Raw genomic sequence first — 20017 nt, 5'->3', positions numbered from 1 at the left:
GCTGGGGTTCGAACTCAGGACCTCATTCCTAAGAGTCCAATGCTTTATCTACTGCATCACTTCCCGGATCACTATAAAATATTTTGGTGGGGCGGGGGGGGGGGGGGGGGGGGGGTAGCACAGCGGGTTAAGTGCACATGGTGCAAAGCTCAAAGACTGGCTCATAGACCCAGGCTCAAGCCCCTTTCCCCACCTGTGGGGAGCTAGGGGTTGGGGAGGGAGGTCGCTTCAGGAGCGGTGAAGCAGGTCTGCAGGTGTCTATCTTTTTCTCCCCCTCTCTGTCTTCCCCTCCTCTCCCGATTTCTCTCTATCCTATCCAACAACAATAACAGTAATAGCAACAACAATAATAATGACAACAACGATAAACAATGGCAACAAAAGGGAAAAAATAGCCTCCAGGAGCAGTGGATTTGTATTGTAGGCACTGAGTCCCAGTGATAACCTAATAAAATAAAATACTTCTAAGATAAAACAAACTTGTTGAAGCCTTGTTGATATATATAATTCAAGGAATAAATTCAGATTTTGGCTTTAATCTTTGCCCCTGCTTGATAAATGAAGGACTATCATTTGCTCTTTCAGGAAAAGAATGTACTCAGGATGAAAGCACCGCAGCTGCCATCTTTACTGTTCAGATGGATGACTATTTGGGTGGCAAGCCAGTGCAGAGCAGAGAACTTCAAGGCTACGAGTCTACTGGTTTTGTGGGCTATTTCAAAGGAGGTCTGAAATACAAGGTAAAAAGCTTTCTCACATTCCAGAATTACACCTTTTCTTTTCCTTTCGCATCTGCATCTTATGTCTTTATAAAAATGAGAATCTGTTGAGGGCTGGGACATTTTGTTGGGGGGGGATTTTTGTTTTAGCTTTTTCATCAATTAATTTTGTTTGGAATTATCCCTGGAACCTGTTAAAAACATAGTAGGTTTGTGGAATGTACATTATATTATATGAAATAGTCTAATTTTATCTCATTTTTAAGTCAAACTTTAAGCAGCTTTTGGATTTTGCAAGGTAGCCCTTTAATATTTCATGAGACATTTCAGTAAATATTGGAAATTGGATATTAATAGTTTTCATTTTTGTTAATATATAAAAAATCTCTGCTGCTAATATCTCTAGACTTGGAAATCTTAATTATTCTGGACTTTCTTAATACACTATTTCAAATAATTACGGTGTTAACGAAATAACTATAATTGTTTTCTAAATAGTGTGGCATTTATACAAATTCAAATGCACATACATACACACAAACACACATACACACATAGAACATGGCTATTAATGTGAAACAGTATTCAGTAAATGACTTTACTTCTGAATATTAAAAATTGAACAAGGTAATTAGTTCTGTGACTTTCAGGCAATCTTTAGTGAATGTTAAATTTTCTAGTATTATTCTAGTGGCCCTTGCATATTAGACGTTCTTCACTTGTTCCTGTGGCCTGAATAGTGTTCAATTAAAGTGTAAAGAATATCCTCCAAAGAAAAGCAGTCCTTTTCAACATTTAACATGTCACCAACAACTATTCTTTAGGCCTTGTCACTCCTAGTGAAAAACTGAAGCATCAGAGCTGAATTTAATTCTCAGTATATATTAACTTTGCATATTATGCTAGTCTGTTTTTACCTTTATAGAATAAGAACCTTTGTTGATTATTTTGTGACACTATTGAATTCAGGATAAAACACTTATAAATTCTATCTCTTTTAAAATCATTTTTTTTCACACCAGGCTATGAAGTACCCTAAAAATTAAATTACTGCCAGTTATATTAGGTAATTCACTTAAGTTCCTACAGTAATGCCAAATGGTTATAAAACTTTTTTTTTATATCATTGAATCCAAAATTTTTTTGAAACAAGTATAAAATACAGTATGTAATACATTATAAAACATGTACTCGCATGCCTGAGATTTCAGAGTTCCAGGTTCAATTTTCTGTACCACTACAAAAGCAGAGCTAAGAAGGGTCTGGTAAACTAAATTAAACTAAAATAAATAAATATTATTTATAAAAATACACATGCTATATATGCTATCAGTAAGGATTTAGGTTTGTTTTTGTAATTAATATAGTAGCCACAGCTAGGAACATTCCAGGCTGCACTAATTTCAGGATCCATCATCCTTGGTGATAGGTAGACTATGTTATTGGTAAAATTTCTGAAATCAAACTTCGGGGTTAAATATTTCAAAGTGGACAAAGAAGCCAGGGAAATAGCATAGCCTCGTGTCTGAGGCTCTGAGGTCCCTCCCAAGTTCAATCCCAGCACAATTATAAGAGAAATCTGAGATGTAATTTGGCTTAGAAGAAAATAAAAGTGAGTAAGTAGGGGGCTAGGTGGCAGCACACACAACTGAGTATACATGTTACCATGCTGATGGGCCAGGGATTTGAGTCCTTGCTCCCTACCTGCAGAGGGGATGTTTCATGATTAGTGAAGCAGGTCTACAGCTGTCTATTTTTCTTTCTCTTCCTTTTTATCTTCCCCTCCCCTCTCAGTTTCTTTTTGTTCTATCAAATAAAATAGAGAAAAAAAGGGAAGGGAAAAAAGAAAAAAAATGGCTGCCAGGATCAGTGGGTTTGTAGTGCTAGCACCAAGCCCCATCGATAACCCTGGTAACAAAAAAGCAAGAAGGAAGGAAGGAAGGAAGGGAGGAAGGGAAGGAAGGAGGGAGGAAAAGGGAATAAAGAAAACAAGAAAGAGGATAAAAGAAGCAGAAAATATTGAAATTAACGGCACAAATCACATTTTTTTTAGAAACTCAATACAAGTGGCAGTCAAACTTATAAACTTACTATATTGCCATCAGTAACACAGTAAGTACCAGTGCAAAGTATTTAATAGGAAATGTGAGGGCAGAAATAATTTGCTGCCCAAAATAGCAGAAACTGTTATAATTAATGTCATGCTTATAGAAATATGACAGTCTTCTCATCCGTATTATCTCATTTAATTCAATCAACAACCCTCCATGCCCATTCTTTTTTGGTGGACTGTTTATTTTATCAACTTAACTAATATAGGCACAAATTGTTAGGTATCAATCCTGCAGTGCCATTTCTATCATATTAGGATGAGACAAAGTCTGATATATGATATCTGATATCTGACTGGCCAACGAGGTAGTCACTGTGCTTAATGCTCTCAATACAAATAAATGTTCACAAGCCTGGACAAATGTTAAATTTAAGATAATTCTGTAAGGGATGGACTATTTGGAATGAACAATACTTGGCAATGACTGGCACTACCAAATAATAATGATATTTAATTATCACACATAATATAAATATGCAGCTAGGACATATAAAAACTACCTTTCCATATCATTTAACAGACCGGTTTTTTTTTATTTGTAAGTTTTTAAAAATATTTATTTATTCCCTTTTGTTGTCCTTGTTTTTTATTGTTATAGTTATTATTGTTGTTATTGATGTCATTGTTGTTGGACAGGACAGAGAGAAATGGAGAGAGGAGGGGAAGACAGAGAGGGGTAGAGAAAGACAGACTCCTGCTTCACTACCTGTGGTTGCCCTGCAGGTGGGGAGCCAGGGGCTTGAACCAGGATCCTTACACCGGTCCTTGTGCTCCCACCTGTGCTTAACCCACTGCGCTACCACCTGACTCCCTCTTTGTAAGTCTTTTTAGGAGGTTATGATGGCATTATAGAGGATTATTGCTTATTAGTGATCCCTTATATTAAATGTTTAGCTAATCATACCCTTCTCCAGCTCAACAAGACCCAGTTTTCAGCTATGATTGTAAATAGTAACTATCAGGAAGTCAGCAAAACTCTATTTATAGTGCCACTGATTTGAAGACTCATTTACTTTGTGAAGGAAGAAAGAGGCTAGTACTTTCTAAGGGTCATTAAAAAGAATATTCATAGGATACAGACTTATAAACTTGCAGTTTTTCTTTTGTCCATCAAATATTAAACAAAAGTTTAATTTAAACTGTTCTACAGAGTCTGATGACTCACCATGTGAAATTAACCTAAATAATGCTTACATGGCAGAGATGCCGTGATCACAAAGGTGGCTTCCTCTGGCCAAGTGTTATCCATTGCTCTCCGGGTATGCTGACCCTCATCATTTCCGGAAATGTGGAAAACTCCACTACATAATTTGTGGTAGTGGAGGACTGTGGTAGCTTTTTCCTGGGAAAAGTATCTACTTAAAGTTGTTTATATATCTGTAGCCAATATTTATTTATTTATTTATTTATTTATTTATTTATTTATCATTGCCTAGACCTCACTGCTCTGGGTCCGCTTTTTTAGATAGAAAAAGAGAGACATAGAGAAAAATACCACAGCACTGAAGCTTCCCCAATGGTGGCCAAACCTGAACCTAGATCACATATGGCAAATGCAAAGCAGGCACCTTCCAGGGTGTGCTGTCTTGTTAGTCTCCTTAAGCAATTTTTAAAATTTTTATGTATTATTTATTGGATAGAGTATTGGATAGAGACAGAGAAATCAAGAGGTCAGGGGAAATGGAGAGGGGAAGAGGGAGAGGGAGAGAGGGGAAGAGGGAGAGGGAGAGGGAGAGGGAGAGGGAGAGGGAGAGGGAGAGGGAGAGGGAGAGGGAGAGGGGAAGAGGGAGAGGGAGAGGGAGAGGGAGAGGGAGAGGGAGAGGGAGAGGGAGAGGGAGAGGGAGAGGGAGAGGGAGAGGGAGAGGGAGAGGGAGAGGGAGAGGGAGAGGGAGAGGGAGAGAGGGAGAGGGAGAGGGAGAGGGAGAGGGAGAGGGAGAGGGAGAGGGAGAGGGAGAGAGAGAGGCATGCAGCACTGCTTCACATGGAGCTTTACTCCTGCATGTGGAGACTAGGGACTTGAACCTGAATCCTTGAACATTACAACATGCACACTCAGTCTGATGCTCTACTGCCCAGCCCCCATCCCTTTAGCCTTTCTTAACAAGGTTGTACATTTGCTTTGCTTTGTTTTGTGTTATTTTGGTTAGATTAGAAATGTACTGCCAAAATATTGCATCCATTTTTCATAGGATATAAACTACTTAGACCTCACATATTTAGTAAATCTTCTTATAAAACACAGAAGAGGAGAAGCATTATTATAAAACAAGTAACTATAAATACGAGTGGCCCAAACTTAGTCTGCACTTAACTCCTGATCGCTGTGCAGTGCTTTGATAGTGGGGCTTTGGGGGTGCCAAGTCCCTGGATGCTTCTCATCTACACTTGTTACTTCTATTTCTTCTCCTATCACCTATTGTCTTCTTCTTTGAAAACCTAATTGCATTCTCACTCAGTGATTTGAAAATCACTGATCTCCAAAAGTAAGAGTTACAGCTTCTTTTTGTTTATGTATCAGGTTTTAATTGAAGGTTCTCAGTAAATGTTAGTCATATTAAATTGAATAGTTGATTTTTAAAGGGGGGTGAGCCTACAAAGTCCTGTTGATTTGCCAAAGAATTCTCTTCTGAATATTTAATTTTCAAATACAATGAGGTAGCTCTGTTAATCTTGATAAGGCAAACAGTTTTGGCAAAAATCACCTGTGGTTTTGCAGTTTGCAGTGTCTAGTTAGGAGTCTCATTCATCTCATTTGGTTTTCTGTCTTCCTCCCACCAATCAGGCTGGAGGTGTGGCATCTGGACTACATCATGTTCTCACTAATGACCTGACAACGGAGCGGCTCCTGCATGTGAAGGGTAGGAGAGTGGTCAGGGCAACAGAAGTTCCCCTTAGCTGGGACAGTTTCAACAAAGGTGACTGCTTCATCATTGACCTTGGCACTGTAAGTCTTATATATACATACAGTAAAAACTGTCTTTATATAAAATCAGTTGTACCTGTCATAGGAGATAACCTCCTTTTTATGAGGGGAGTAATCCCCTTTTACTAGAAAAAGGTCATATTTATGTGAGGTGTAGTCATTATCTTATGAATAGTTAGCATTCATTTCAATGGCACATTGAGACTTTGAAGTTTTTATTTTCTTTGGTAGTTTTAGAATGGAGTAGTGGTTTAGATCTTTCTACCATAGAACAGAAATTGAATCCTTCTGAATATATTTCCTTTTCTCTCAGAACAGAACTTCCTCTAATTATTTTTGTTCCTGTTTATGGGCAATCATTGCTCATGGGGGAAATTGATTATCCTAAAAATCAATGTTTCTAGAAATTAAGTCAGCATAGAATGAGCCTGCATGAAGAGTGTGGTAGCAACATATGTATATATGTGATATACCATAGTTATAGACCTTTTAATTATCTTAGTTTTATTAGAATAAAAAGCACAAATACAAATATAAACATAATGAAATATTTAATATTTGGCATATATGTATATATCTAGACATATTACATATTTATAAATATTTTAATGTATTGCATATTTACGTATTTCAATGTATGTTTAAATATATATTTATATTTGCCAGGAAAAGAAAATCCTTTAATGTTAGGTATACTGACTAATCATTATTATCACAAGCAAGAATTACTGCAAGATTTTGTGCTAGATTCAAGTATTTGGAATTAAGTGATGTCTGTTAAACTTGGTAAGGATATAAAGTAGAGTTAAATGGTAAACTCTGTTACTGTTGATCATGTGCAAAAGCATAGAAGGCAGGAAAGTACAAATCATATGTATGATGAACCTGTCCTTGTGATCATAATTTTTCTCATACACTGACATTCCAGTCATTGTTCCTAACATTTCTAAGCCAAGAATGATACAGAAGCTTGCTTCAGTTAGCATGACATTTGGATTACCTGTGGAACTTGTTCAGTTAAGTTTTGAAACCAGAATAATGACCCCACCAATGTGTCCTGGAGCCCTGCTTCCCCAGAGCCCTGCCCCCACCAGGGAAAGAAAGAGACAGGCTGGGAGTATGGATTGTCCTGTCAATGCCCATGTTCAGCGGGAAAGCAATTACAGAAGCCAGACCTTCCACCTTCTGCACCCCATGGTGACCCTGGCTCCATACTTTCCCTGGGTTAAAGAATAGGAAAGCTGGGGGCCAGGGGTAGCACAGCATGTTAAGTGTACATGGCACAAAGAATAGGAAAGCCATCAGGGGAGGTGTTGGGATATAAAGTTCTGGTGGTGGGAATTGTGTGGTGGGAATTCTCCTATGGTTTTTGTCAGTGTTTCCTTTTATAAATAAAAATTATATAAAAAAAGAAACCAGAATAAATAATTCTGGCTGTCATCTAAGAATTTTGCTTTACTACCTTTCTTGGGCAGTATTCTCAGGAAAGCATCAGACCAGAAGTCTGGTGGAGGGCCACTAAAGATTTTGAAATTGGTGCTGCTAAGGTAAAATTATGTTTAAATAGTATTAATTTTGCAGCATAACAAATTAAATGAGTTATGGCTATAAGTGACTTGAGAATTGAACCAATCTATAAACTTTACTGGTTTAAGTTAAGGTACTTCTATGGGTTTACTACTGGTAGTGCATATTCTGACTGTCTTGAATCATATCTGTTTTTGTCGGTTGTTGAGATAATAATGTAAGCCTAAAACTTACTTTACTTTCAGGTTCTCATTTATAAAAATTGAGTATTTGATTAAACTAATTCTATGGTTCATAAATAAGAAAGCTACTTCCCATTTATAATGTGATTGATCACTGTAATTACTTGAGCGTATTTCTTTTCTAAAAAGCTTTTCATGTTTAATCTAATCACTTTTAAAATGCAGTAAGGTCTTTGTCAGTTCAGCTTTTCAACTATCTACTTTTTTTATCTCTAGCAAATTAATCAGTAATCTCACTGAGTCTTAACTTCCTCATTTATACTTTTTTATCTTGACTACTATTCCTAAAGACACATCTGACCATAGTTGGCTATGATTCACACTCATATGGCCCATAGTCATGTATGAAAATAGTAGTTACACAAGGGGAAAAGAAACCTAGAATGTGTTAAATTTCTTGGTTAATACAGGTTTAAGTAGTGCCATTTAAGTCAGTAAGACTTTATAACAGCATATCTTACAGTAGTTTCAAGTCTGCTGAAATCTTTACTTTATCAGATATGACTGAGAAGCTACTGAAGGTAGATTATTATTCATGAAATTATTTATTACTTTACTGAGCAAGAATTAAATGAGTTTCCATAATGGAATAAATGATTGGGTGGTATGGCAGACTATAGTTCTAGTGGCATGTGCTTTTATCCATTTTTCTTTTCTGGTGCCCAAGTCTCATACATGCATAATTTCACCCTCCAAAGGCTGGCATTTCCATTCTTTTTTATTTCAGAAAAGAAAGAGATGCCGGGGGAAAAAACAGCATAACTAGAGTTTCATTAGAACTTGCAAATTGCTTATAGGTGTTTGACCCACAAAGTCCAGGTTCATATAGTAAGGACAATTCTCTTAATGATGCCCAAGGATATTATTAATCTTACTCACATATTATCTTCATTTTAATTGTTAATTATCTTTAATAACTTTCAAATTGTCTCCTGCTCTCAAGCGTGGTTAGAGAGTTGGTATTATGCTATTGCAAGAGCACTAGGTTGGATTAGTTTTTATTGTAAACGTATCCAACACCCAGAAAAGATATTCTAGTAGGAATCAAGAAGCACATTGCTACATTAACTGAAACATCCACATGCTCTGTGTTTATAATACTATCCTGAGATTAGTTAGTATGCTGCCAAAACTTTCTAAATGGTGAGAACACCTTGCAGTTGCCCATAAGAGTTTATTTTGGGGTGTTTTATGGTAAACAAAAGCAGGGAAACAATTTTTTTTCCACCACAATATTTTAATAACAATCATTGAGTTCATTATTTCAGAACCATGTTCTAAATTAGAATGTGCATCTGTATGTGCGCACGCACACACACACACACACACACACACACACACACACACACTCACATACACACACTCATCGCAGTTTTTTCAAATTTTCTTTATTGTCCAGATATGAAGAATGTTGGTCAGATATCTAAAGTTATCAACTAACCAAAGCCAGCTGGCCAGCACTAACCTTTCAAATATAAACTAGATATCATATCTTCATTTTGTTTGAAGGAATTCGTCTATTTTTGATAAACTATCACTAATATTAGTTGTCTATATATGCCATATGCCAAAGAAATGTTTGTTATAACTTTACACTACAATTGTCATATAATTATCTATGTATGACAATGCAACTTCTAGACTTAAAGAGATTATAAAATAACTTTCATAATCATTTTGAAAGCTGAGAAAACAAATACTATAGAGATGAATTGGATATACAGTCAGTCAGTGCATGTTATGGTCAATGACTGAATTTTCGAATATGAAATTCACTGAATATTTGAAAAATGATTTTGAACAATATACTTTAATTGTGACTAATTATTATTTTCCTATTATTTTGAAAGATAGGTATTTGTAGAAATTAAATTAAAAAATGACATTGTAAGACAGCATCAGTACTTACTTAATGTGAATAATAGTGAGAAATATCATGTTGTCAAAGTTTATCTGGATTAACTCTTATATAAATACATGTCTGGAGGCCAGCAAGATAGTTTGCACAGTATGTGCAATTAGAAAACTAACTTAAAAAATTAAGTTAATTAGAAGTTTTAAGTTAATTAAAAATTAAGTTAATTAGAAATTAACTTAAAAAATAACATTGTAAGACAGCATCAGTCAAAGTTTATCTGGATTAACTCTTATATAAATACATGTCTGGAGGCCAGCAAGATAGTTTGCACAGTACGTGCAATTAGAAAATTAACTTAAAAAATTAAGTTAATTAGAATTTTTAAGTTAATTAAAAATTAAGTTAATTAGAAATTAACTTAAAAAATAACATTGTCAGACAGCATCAGTACTTACTTAATGTGAATAATAGTGAGAAATATCATGTTGTCAAAGTTTATCTGGATTAACTCTTATATAAATACATGTCTGGAAGCCAGCAAGATAGTTTGCACAGTACCTGCCTTACCATGACTCTGCCCAGGTTCTAGCCCCTGATATTGGTGTACTATATCACTGAAGGAAGCTTTGATATTATGATGTTTCTCTGTCTGTCTCTGTCTGAAGAAGTTGACCCCAAACAGTGAAATTATACCTACACTAGGCCCCTGAAGATGTCAAAAACCAGAAATATGTATCAGAACCAAATATTAGTGGAAAATTAGACATCACTGGAATAGGAATTTCAGTGATGAGTTATAGTGATGTTTTTTCATGTTCTATTTCCTTGTTGACTTGTTTGGTCAGTTATACAGCTTTGCCCTGCTCCCTTTGCTACTTTTTATAAAATTATCATTTCTCATTGTTCAGTCATGCTTCTTTGAAAACTTAGTCTACACTTCCTCCTTCATAGTTAGTGTTAAACTTGAATTTTCTGAATTCTACTCCCACTACTCCTTTTAAATTTATGGCTTCTGCTCAATCCAGGTGATGCTTTTATCACTTTGACACTTTCATTATCCACTTGACAACTGTGCTACAAACAACACTATTCATTACTCCCTTCTTCAGCTTCACTCCTCTGCCAACTCCTGCTTCTTTCTTTTAGGGCACACTTTCTGTTTCTTCTTCACTTGGTCTGCCCACCCACCAAGTACTGTGGTTTTTAATTTGTGGATTTCACTTTCAGTCACTATCCCTTCTTTGAGTCTTTCTGAAACAAATTCATCTTCACCCAAATTTTCAAAACTATTAGCTGATAAAACTCAATTCTGTTGTCTAGCTTAGATTTTTTCCGAACTGTTTATTTCTAGCTACCTTTCTGATACTTCAGCTTGTGTGAGTCTTGGGAACTTTACACAAGCCTATAGTGGGTTCCTCAGATTCATCCATTCAGGGCCAGGTGGTGGCACACCTGGTCGAGCGCACATATTATATAATGTGCAGGGACCCAGGTTCGAGTCCCAGGTCCCCAGGTTCGAGTCCCAGGTCCCCACCTGCAGGGGAAAGCTTTGTGAGTGGTGAAGCAGTGCTGCAAATGTCTCTCTGCCTCTCTTCTTCTCTATCTCCCTCTTCTCTCTTGATTCCTGCCTGTCTCTATCCAATAAATAAATAAAGGCAATGAAAAATAAATAAAATATTAAAATATAAAATATCATCCACTCAATCTAATATGATTTCTCCTCTTAGTGCTGTTATCTGGTGAATGAAACCACAGCTCACTCCATACCCAGGAACAAGCCTAAAAATTTTTTTCATATTAATGCCTGATCAGTTCTGTTTCCTAAGTGTCTCTTCACTTCTCTATCAGCATAGTAGTGTCTCACTACTGTGTATGATACTTTTCCTTGAGCTCTAGTGCTTTTGCTATTGTGTACATTATTTTCTTTGACTACTATGGTTTCTTTTTCTGTGTCACCTTTCCACTGAAAACACCTACATATAATCTCATGCTTATAACTTTTGAGATATTACTTTCTTTTTTAAAAAATAGTTTTCTTTATTAAATTTTATATTATATTTATTTGTTTATTGGATAGAGATAGCTAGAAATTGAGAGGAAGAGGGATAGAGACAGAGAAACAGCTTCAACCCTGCTTTCCCACTTGTGAAGCTTTCCCCCTGCAGGTGGCGGGGGCAGGGCTCAAAGCCAGGTCATTGTGCATTGTAACATGTGCGCTCAACCAGGTGCATTACCTCCCAGTCCCGGAGACATTATTTTCATTAGAATGCATACCCTGACCACTTCCTCTTCTTCCTCTGAGCCACACTGTAACCCAGTAGAGTTAGTCACAAACTTATCTTAACTTTCTTAACCACCATACAGAGGTTTGTATCTCAGTTCTTTTCACATTGCCAGTTCATTCTCAGATCAGTCTCCCTTTTCACTTTGGGTCTGGAGTAAGGTCCCAGACTTCTACTCAATACATGTTTTAACAATTGTTTTTTATATACAACATGAAATATGCAGTCTGATGCATTTATGTGTATAGAGATGAAATTTTCCAGGGGCGGGGTGGTGGCACACCTGGTTGAGCAAGGACCTGGTTCAAGCCCCTGGTTCCCACCTACAGGGGGAAAGCTTTGTAAGTGGTGAAGCAGGACTGCAGGTGTCCATCTCTCATACTGTGCAAATAATTCACTGTATACTTGCTTACATGCTTGTTCCTTTATAACCTATTATAAATACATTTAAAGTTCTGTAAAAGGAGAAGGGGTCCAAGACCTCTTCCTCTTTCTCTTTCTATTTCCCTATGCTTAATTTTCCTTTTGATGAAATACAGCAAATACAGAAAGAATTTCATACAGCTAGGTGGGAAGTTCTCCGAGTACAATTTGAAAATGACTTGTGAAATGCTTCCAGAAATTTACTTTCTTTTTACTTTAAATATAACTTTTATTTTATAATGAAGTAATACTTATTTGTAATCTTATAATATTTACATCCCACTGTGTTGTTTTACAAAATGAACTCAGTATCCTTCAATGTCTTATATACAGCAGGTCTGCAAATAACATCATATCGTTATAATATTGGTGAGAAAAAAATGACTTATTTCTGTATGGCAACTGTCTCTAGAGTTCATGTGTTCTCCCCATGTCTATGTGGGCGTTTCTCTGGGTACTCAGGTTTCCTTCTATATTCCAAAGATAAGTCTGTTAGGTTCCTTTAGAATATCTAAGTTGTTTACTGTGGGTGTTAAATGTGCCCCGTAATGGAAGGGAATTCTGACCAAATTTGATTCCCTGAAATAGATAATCAGGTCAGAAATGTATGCATAAGTGAATACAAAATATTGTTTTTAATTAGAATTGTTTGGAGTCTTAAGTGAATACAGTGAAGCAGGTCTGCATGTGTCTATCTTTCTTTCCTCCTCTCTGTCTTCCCCTTCTCTCTCCATTTCTCTCTGTCCTATCCATCAACGACGACATCAATAACAACAACAATAATAACTACAACAATAAAAACCAACAAGGGCAACAAAAAGGGAAATAAATAAATATATAAAAAAGATCTTAGCTCATGTTCATGTTAACTAATCTATTGTAAAACTATAAGACTGGTTAACACCATCCTTTGAAAGTTTTGTTTTACAAGATTGTTGCTTAATAATAAATATTATTTTAATGAAGTATTGTTAGGGAGCCAGGATGTAGCTTACCCAGTAGAGCACGAGAATCTGGGTTTGAGCACCTGGAAGCCACATGGGAACACCCACATGGGAGAAACTTCAGAAGTGGAGGAGCAATGCTGTGGTCTCATCTCTTATCTCTCTTTTCCTCTGTCTCTCACATTCTATAAAAATATAACAATTTACCTGGACATGCTGCCACAGTCCTAGTGAAATGAAAAAGGAAAGTTTCATCTCTCTCTCTCTTTTTAAATTATATTTATTTATTAGATAACACTAGTACAGTTTTATACACTCTCTTTGAAGTAGATTAGAAGTCATGTATATAACCAAGTTAGAAAATATGTAAACATTCACTAGTGATTGTGTATACAGTCAGCATTGATAGTTTTAAACCTGAGAAATCTAAGAAACAAACTCATGATTTCTTTCCTGTATTTTACTGTATGCAAATATTAGACCTACAGAGGAAAAAATATTTGCAAAATCTCATGGAATAAGGTTAGTAGGGAATCTGAGCTCAGATCCTAGGTATATTTCTGGCAGTACCTGTTGGGTTGTATTTGATCATTAATCTTGCCACTTTCCTGCAAAGTCTGCCTCCTGCTCTGTGCTGAAGGCAGGCAGCAAGGCTTCTGTGCCTTGGATAAATGCCAGAATCACCAAGCAAGCAAGCAAGCAAGCAAGCAAGCAAGCAAGCAAGCAAGCAAGCAAGCAAGCAAGCAAGCAAGCAAGCAAGCACTCAGTAAACAAGACTACCTAGAACACACTTGAGAGTCCCTAAGGGCAAAGGCTCAGGTAGCAACCCCTCCCCTTTTTTAACCACTTTTTCTACTTCACCACCTGCTTTTAATGATCAGTAATTAGACATTGACTGATCTTTGAGAATAATTTGTTTTCACTCTTTATGACTGCTGACCTGAGCAAATGTATTCAATTTAGCTCCAAATGTGAACTTCATAGTCACAGATATAGGAGGGAAATGTGAGAGAGGAAGCTACTATTTAAATGTATGACTTTGTTATATATATTTTTAACAAGCAAATAAAACTAGAGAATAAATAGACATTGACCATACCGGTTAACTAATGCTGTGCCCTCAGGACCTGCAGGGGATCCTGCTTGGTTTTAGGCATACATTCAACTATTTTGTACAAGTCCTGATTCTGGACTGGAAATAGTTTATAGTCAGTCTCTCTGGAGGCATGGGTGCCTTTTGCTGTTTCAGATTTATGTACTTTTTGAAATTTTGGTGACACATGACCCTATAGGTAGGATGTGGCTTCCTGGGTCTATCTCCTTCACACTTAACTACTATACAGTGTTCTCTCCAAGAGTGACTAGATGAACTATGTGATGAGCCAGGTATAGTACAAACATATTATGAGCATGAATTATATCCATGTTAATCTCTCTTTGCTAGATTTCTTTTACTCATTTTTCTGTTTTTAGCAACTAGATCATAATAGACATGTAGTAGATGTGAGTCACATGAAACAAAAGGAAACAACATTGACAAATACAGGAAAAATTAAAAGTTTTCTTTCTTTATATACATGTCCTTTCCCATCTGTTAAAACTGTTTATTTTTTAAAGTCTTTATCTGCAATTATATAATCAGAGTATTTATTTTTATTTTATTATTATTATTTTATTTAAGAAAGGAGACATTAACAAAACCATAGAATAAGAGGGGTACAATTCCGCACAATTCCCATAACCCGATCTCCATATCCCATTCCCTCCCCTGATAGCCTTCCCATTCTATATCTCTCTGGGAGTATGGATCCATGGTCGTTGTGGGTTGCAGAGGGTAGAAGGTCTGGCTTCTGTAATTGCTTCCCTGCTGAACATGGGCGTTGACTGGTCGATCCATACTCCAAGTCTGCCTCTCTCTTTACCAAGTAGGGTGGGGTTCTGAGGAAGCAGAGCTCCAGTACACATTGATGGGATCCTCTGTCCAGGGAAGTCTGGTTAGCATCTTGCTGGAATCTGGGACCTGGTGGCTGAAAAGAGAGTTAACATACAAAGCCAAACAAATTGTTAAACAATTATGGACCTAAAGACTGGAATAGTGCAGATGAAGTGTTGGGGGGCTATTCCTTGTACCTCTGCTTTCAGGTATATATTTTCCCCTAGTTTATAGGCACGTGTGAACCTATGCTCTATCTCAGGGGACCTGGACTATATCTAGGTTTGGGGACTTTATTGGGGAGTGGACCACCTGGAATGGAATTAGAGAATACTTTGAAAGGAAAGGTCTCACCCAAGTGATGAAGCTGAAGGGTTGTAATTCCACACCTGATGTCTCTGGTCACAGTCTGAAGTGAAGCATGCTGTGGTGGCACTCGTTGCATTGATTAGGTTGCGATCCACAGATACAATATTATTTGATTTGAATTGAGAGCAGCATGCATAAAAGTGGGCCCCACCCTAAGGTTCCAGGACTGGGGAAATATAGGCTCTATAGTGGAAATGTGAGGTTTCTGTTGTCTTAGGGTTCAAGAAGACAATGGATAGTTATTGTTTATCATCACATTATTTGGTGATAGGGTTAACTTGGAAAAGTCCCTTTGTTAGGGTTTGGGGTCTAATACCCAGCATCTTGTATATAGCTGTGCTTTCGGTTGCTTCTGTTCTCAATGGTCTAGGCTTTTGGGAGAGACAACATAGCAAATATCAAAGACAGCCTATGTGTTAAAAAGACTCAGTCTGTGTTTTAAGAAGTTCTAGACATATGATCAATTTTCCCCTCTCATATTAATTAAATAGTTGTTTATATGTTTACACTTTAATAGGATTGTACATAAACACCACTCCCACCACCAAGACTGTGTCCTATCCCCACCACCTACCCTCGCTCCCCCACCCCCCGCCATGCCAGGAAGCCCAATAGCCACCCTCCCCTTCAACACAGTGTTTTTACATTGGTACCCTGCTCTCGATTTAATCAGATCCTGCTTTTAGTTTCCCTTTCTGTTCTTCTTTCTCAACTTCTGTTGATGAGTGGGGACATCCCATACTCGTCTTTCTTTCTGACTTAACATAATTCCTTCTAGCTCTGTCCAAGATGGGTCAGAGAAGGTGGGCTCATATTTCTTAATAGCTACATAGTATTCCATTGTGTATATGTACCACAGATTTCTCAGCCACTCATCTGGTGTTGGGCACCTGGGTTGCTTCCAGGTTTTAGCTATTATGAATTGTGCTGCTATGAACATAGGAGTACACACCTCTTTTTGGTTGGGTGTTATGGAATCCTTGGGCTATATCCCCAGGAGAGGAATTACTGGGTCATATGGAAGGTCCATGTCTAGCCTTGTGAGAGTCTCCAGACTGCTCTCCACAGAGGCTGGACCAATTTACATTCCCACCAGCAGTGTAGAAGGGTTCCTCTGTCCCCACAGCCTCTCCAACATTTGTTGCTGCTTTCCTTTTTGATATATGCCATTCTCACAGGAGTGAGGTGGTATCTCAATGTTGTCTTTATTTGCATTTCTCTGACAATCAGCGACCTGGAACAGTTTTTCATATGTTTGTTAGCCTTTTGGATCTCCTCTGAAGTAAATGTTTTGTTCATATCCTCTGCCCATTTTTGGATGGGGTCATTTGCTTTTTTGGTGCTAAGTTTGCTGAGTTCTCTGTATATTTTGGTGATTAGTCTCTTGTCTGATGTTTGGCATGTGAAGATCTTTTCCCATTCTGTGAGGGGTCTCTTTGTTTGTGTGATAGTTTGGCTGTGCAGAAGCTTTTCAATTTGATGTAATCCCATTGGTTTGTTTCTGCTTTAGTCTTCCTTGCAATTGGGTTTGTTTCATCAAAAATATCCTTGAGGTTTAGGTGGGAAAGTGTTTCACCAATGTTTTCCTCTACGTATTTGGTAGTTTCTGGTCTGACATCCAGGTCTTTGATCCATTTGGAGTTGATTTTTGTTTCTGGTGAGATAAGGTGTTTCAATTTCACTCTTCTGCATGTTATAACCCAGCTTTCCCAGCACCATTTATTGAAGAGAACCTCCTTCTTCCATTTAATACGTTGGGCCCCCTTATCAAAGATCAGATATCCATAGGTGTTTAGTGAGTCTGGCTAGGGGTTTGTCAATCTTGTTTAATTTTTCAAAGAACCAACATTTGGCTTCATTGATCTTTTGTATGGTTCTCTTATTTTCGATGTTGTTTATTTCTGCTCTAATTTTAGTGATTTCTGTCCTTCTGGTTGCTTTAGTGTTCCTTTGTTCCTCTTCCTCTAAGTCCTTAAGGTGTGCAGTAATGTTGTTTATTTGGTTTTTTTGTTGTTGTTGTTGTTTAATATGTGATTGTATGGCTATGAGTTTCCCTCTCAGTACTGTTTTAGCTGTGTCCCAAATATTTTGATAGATTGTGTCTTCATTTTCATTTGTTTCCAGGAACATTTGTATTTCCTGCTTGAGTGTCTCTCTGAGAATCAGAGTATTTATTTCTACTTTTACCTAAATAGAATGATATTGTTTTTGTGACATTATTTCTTTCTTGATAATGTACCATGGATAATAATTTTCCAAGACCACATTTAAACATTTTTCTTTTCTCTTTCTCTCCATCCCTTTCCTCTCTCCAACAGCTCCTATCATTTTCTTTCTTTCTTTTTTCTTCCTTCCTTTCTCTCTTCCTTGCTTTCTCTCTTTCTTTCTTTCTTTTTTTTTTCTTTCTTTCTTTCCTTCTTTCTTTCTTTCCCCAGAGCACTGCTCAGCTCTGGCTTAATAGTAGTTCTGAGAATTAAACCAGAAGTCTCTATTGCCACAGGCATGAAAGTCTGTTGCTTAAACAACTGTTTTATTTCTTTAATTTAATTTTCCTCAATTTTAAATCATAAAATAATTACCTATCGTACTGATGTAACAATACATAACCATTTCCATGTTGATGGGCATTTGTTTTTGATTTGTGTTCCCGATTTAAATATTTCTACACTATAGGTTCCTAGACATGGAATTTTCTTATTATTAAAATCACATATAATTTTTAGTACAAGTACAAAAGTACTATGTCAATTTTTATCACCTGAATAGTATGCGCTAGTTCCCATTCTCATAGTCACTAAGCCATTAAAGTTTTCCTTTTCTTAAATCACATTTAATTGAGCAAATAAAATATTTGAAACATTTTTTTATTTGTTATTGAGAGAAAGTAAGAGAATCAAAGCAACACTATGGTATATATGATGCCAGGGATGTAATTTAGAACCTCAAGCTCAACAGCCTGACAGCTTATCCACTGTTCTACCTCTCAGGTTGTAAGAAAATGATATTTTGTTGTCATTTTACATTTCTGTCTATATACCTTCTAGATGCTGTATCCAAGTCAAAAATACATATTTTCATCTAAATATCAGAAAATATAATGTGTTTGCTTGACAGTACATCAGACTGTCTTCCTTTTCCCTGAATTATATTAAATTTTTGTTATTAAAGTATTTAATTACATAATTTATGTACTAATTATCCTATTATTTATTGTTAATGCCCTTCCTAAAATAATCATGCTTGATTAAAATTTGTACATATATTTATCTTTTCATTATGAATAATTAATTTGTATTAATGATAGTGGTAACTCTTGGCAAAGGTATTTTTAAAAATATTTATTTATTTATTATTTATTCCCTTTTGTTGCCCTTGTTGTTTTATTGTTGTGGTTATGATGTTATGTAGTTATGATGTTAAGTAGTTATGTAGTTATGATGTCACTGTTGTTGGATAGGTCAGAGAGAAGCGGAGAGAGGAGGGGAAGACAGAGAGGGGGAGAGAAAGATAGACACCTGCAGAACTGCTTCAACGCTTGTGAAGCGACTCCCCTGCAGGTGGGGAGACAAGGGCTTGAACCGGGATCCTTATGGTCCTTGCGCTTTACACCACCTGCACATAACCCACTGCGAAGGCAAAGGTGTTTTTATGACTTTTAGTAACAATCATTAAATTGCTTCACAAAAACTTTATGCCATTTCTGAAATATTTATTTCATATTTTAAATTTAATGCATATTACTTTTATTAATTGTATTTAATGGATTATATGCACAAAGAATGGTGAAATATGTACTTACATCCTCTGTTACCCAAGTGCTTACTTTATAATGCTAACTAAAAGCAGGAGGATACAGAATGAGATTCAAATCAATTTTTTTCATGTTTCTATATATATATTTTGCCACCAAAGTTGTTGCTGGAGCTTAGTGCCTGTACAACTCCCAGTGAGCATTTTTGTTCTTTAGAATGTGAGAGACAGAGGAATAGAAAGGGAAAGACAAAGAGAGGAACACTATTCATGATGTTCCCCACCTGTAGACACTTCCCTGTGGTGGCCAGGGGCTAACATAGGGTCGTTGTTCATGGTAAAGTGTGCACTCCCAGCTTCCAGCACATTTCATTTTACCTTGCCAATAATTTCATTTTTAATACATTTTGAGTTTTTGTTTTCTAGTTTATCACAGGGAGTATTACAAGTTTGAATGTTCTCCAAATATTTCTGGAACCAGAATATCTATCTCTTTCTTTTAGGAAATTTACCAGTGGTGCGGTTCCTCCTGTAACAAGTATGAGCGCCTGAAGGCAAATCAGGTTGCCATTGGTATTCGGGACAATGAAAAGAAAGGAAGAGCTCAGCTAATTGTGGTAGAAGACGGAAGTGAGCCAAGAGAACTCATAAAGGTATGTGACTTGTGCTCTTTTTAAAAAGAAGTTGTGTGTACATTAGCAAATTTTGGAATACTTAGACTAAAATGAGGTAAGAGGAACTATTGAGGTTAAGTAACCATGTGAGTTAAGTAGATATCATGACTTTTACTTAATGTTATGGCAATCAAATGAAGCCTTGACTCTGTCTTATATTGGTATGTGAGGATCAACAGATTGGGAATGCTTCTTAAAATTTTTTAAAAATTTATTTTATTTATTTATTCCCTTTTGTTGCCCTTGTTGTTTTATTGTTG

The 20017-nt window shown here is 36.5% G+C and overlaps 1 protein-coding gene and 1 non-coding gene across 2 annotated transcripts in view; both read left to right on the top strand.

Annotated features, from left to right (window-relative positions):
- Positions 1 to 513: 513 nt before the first annotated feature.
- Positions 514 to 20017, top strand: part of SCIN (scinderin) — a gene marked incomplete at its 5' end in the record, with an annotated part of 91860 nt that continues 72356 nt past the window's right edge. Inside the window, 3 exons of the mRNA XM_060184675.1 lie at positions 514 to 740; positions 5615 to 5776; positions 19587 to 19736. Of these exons, the coding sequence (XP_060040658.1) occupies positions 514 to 740; positions 5615 to 5776; positions 19587 to 19736 (539 nt within the window). The remainder of the gene's footprint in view (positions 741 to 5614; positions 5777 to 19586; positions 19737 to 20017) is intronic.
- On the top strand, positions 4019 to 4179 carry LOC132536596 (U1 spliceosomal RNA). The gene has a single exon (XR_009548107.1). It is a non-coding gene; the product is annotated as a U1 spliceosomal RNA (small nuclear RNA).

This window comes from Erinaceus europaeus, unplaced genomic scaffold (assembly GCF_950295315.1).
Source record: "Erinaceus europaeus unplaced genomic scaffold, mEriEur2.1 scaffold_397, whole genome shotgun sequence".
NCBI classification, from domain to species: Eukaryota; Metazoa; Chordata; class Mammalia; order Eulipotyphla; family Erinaceidae; genus Erinaceus; species Erinaceus europaeus.
This window is presented reverse-complemented; position numbering and strand designations above follow the sequence as displayed.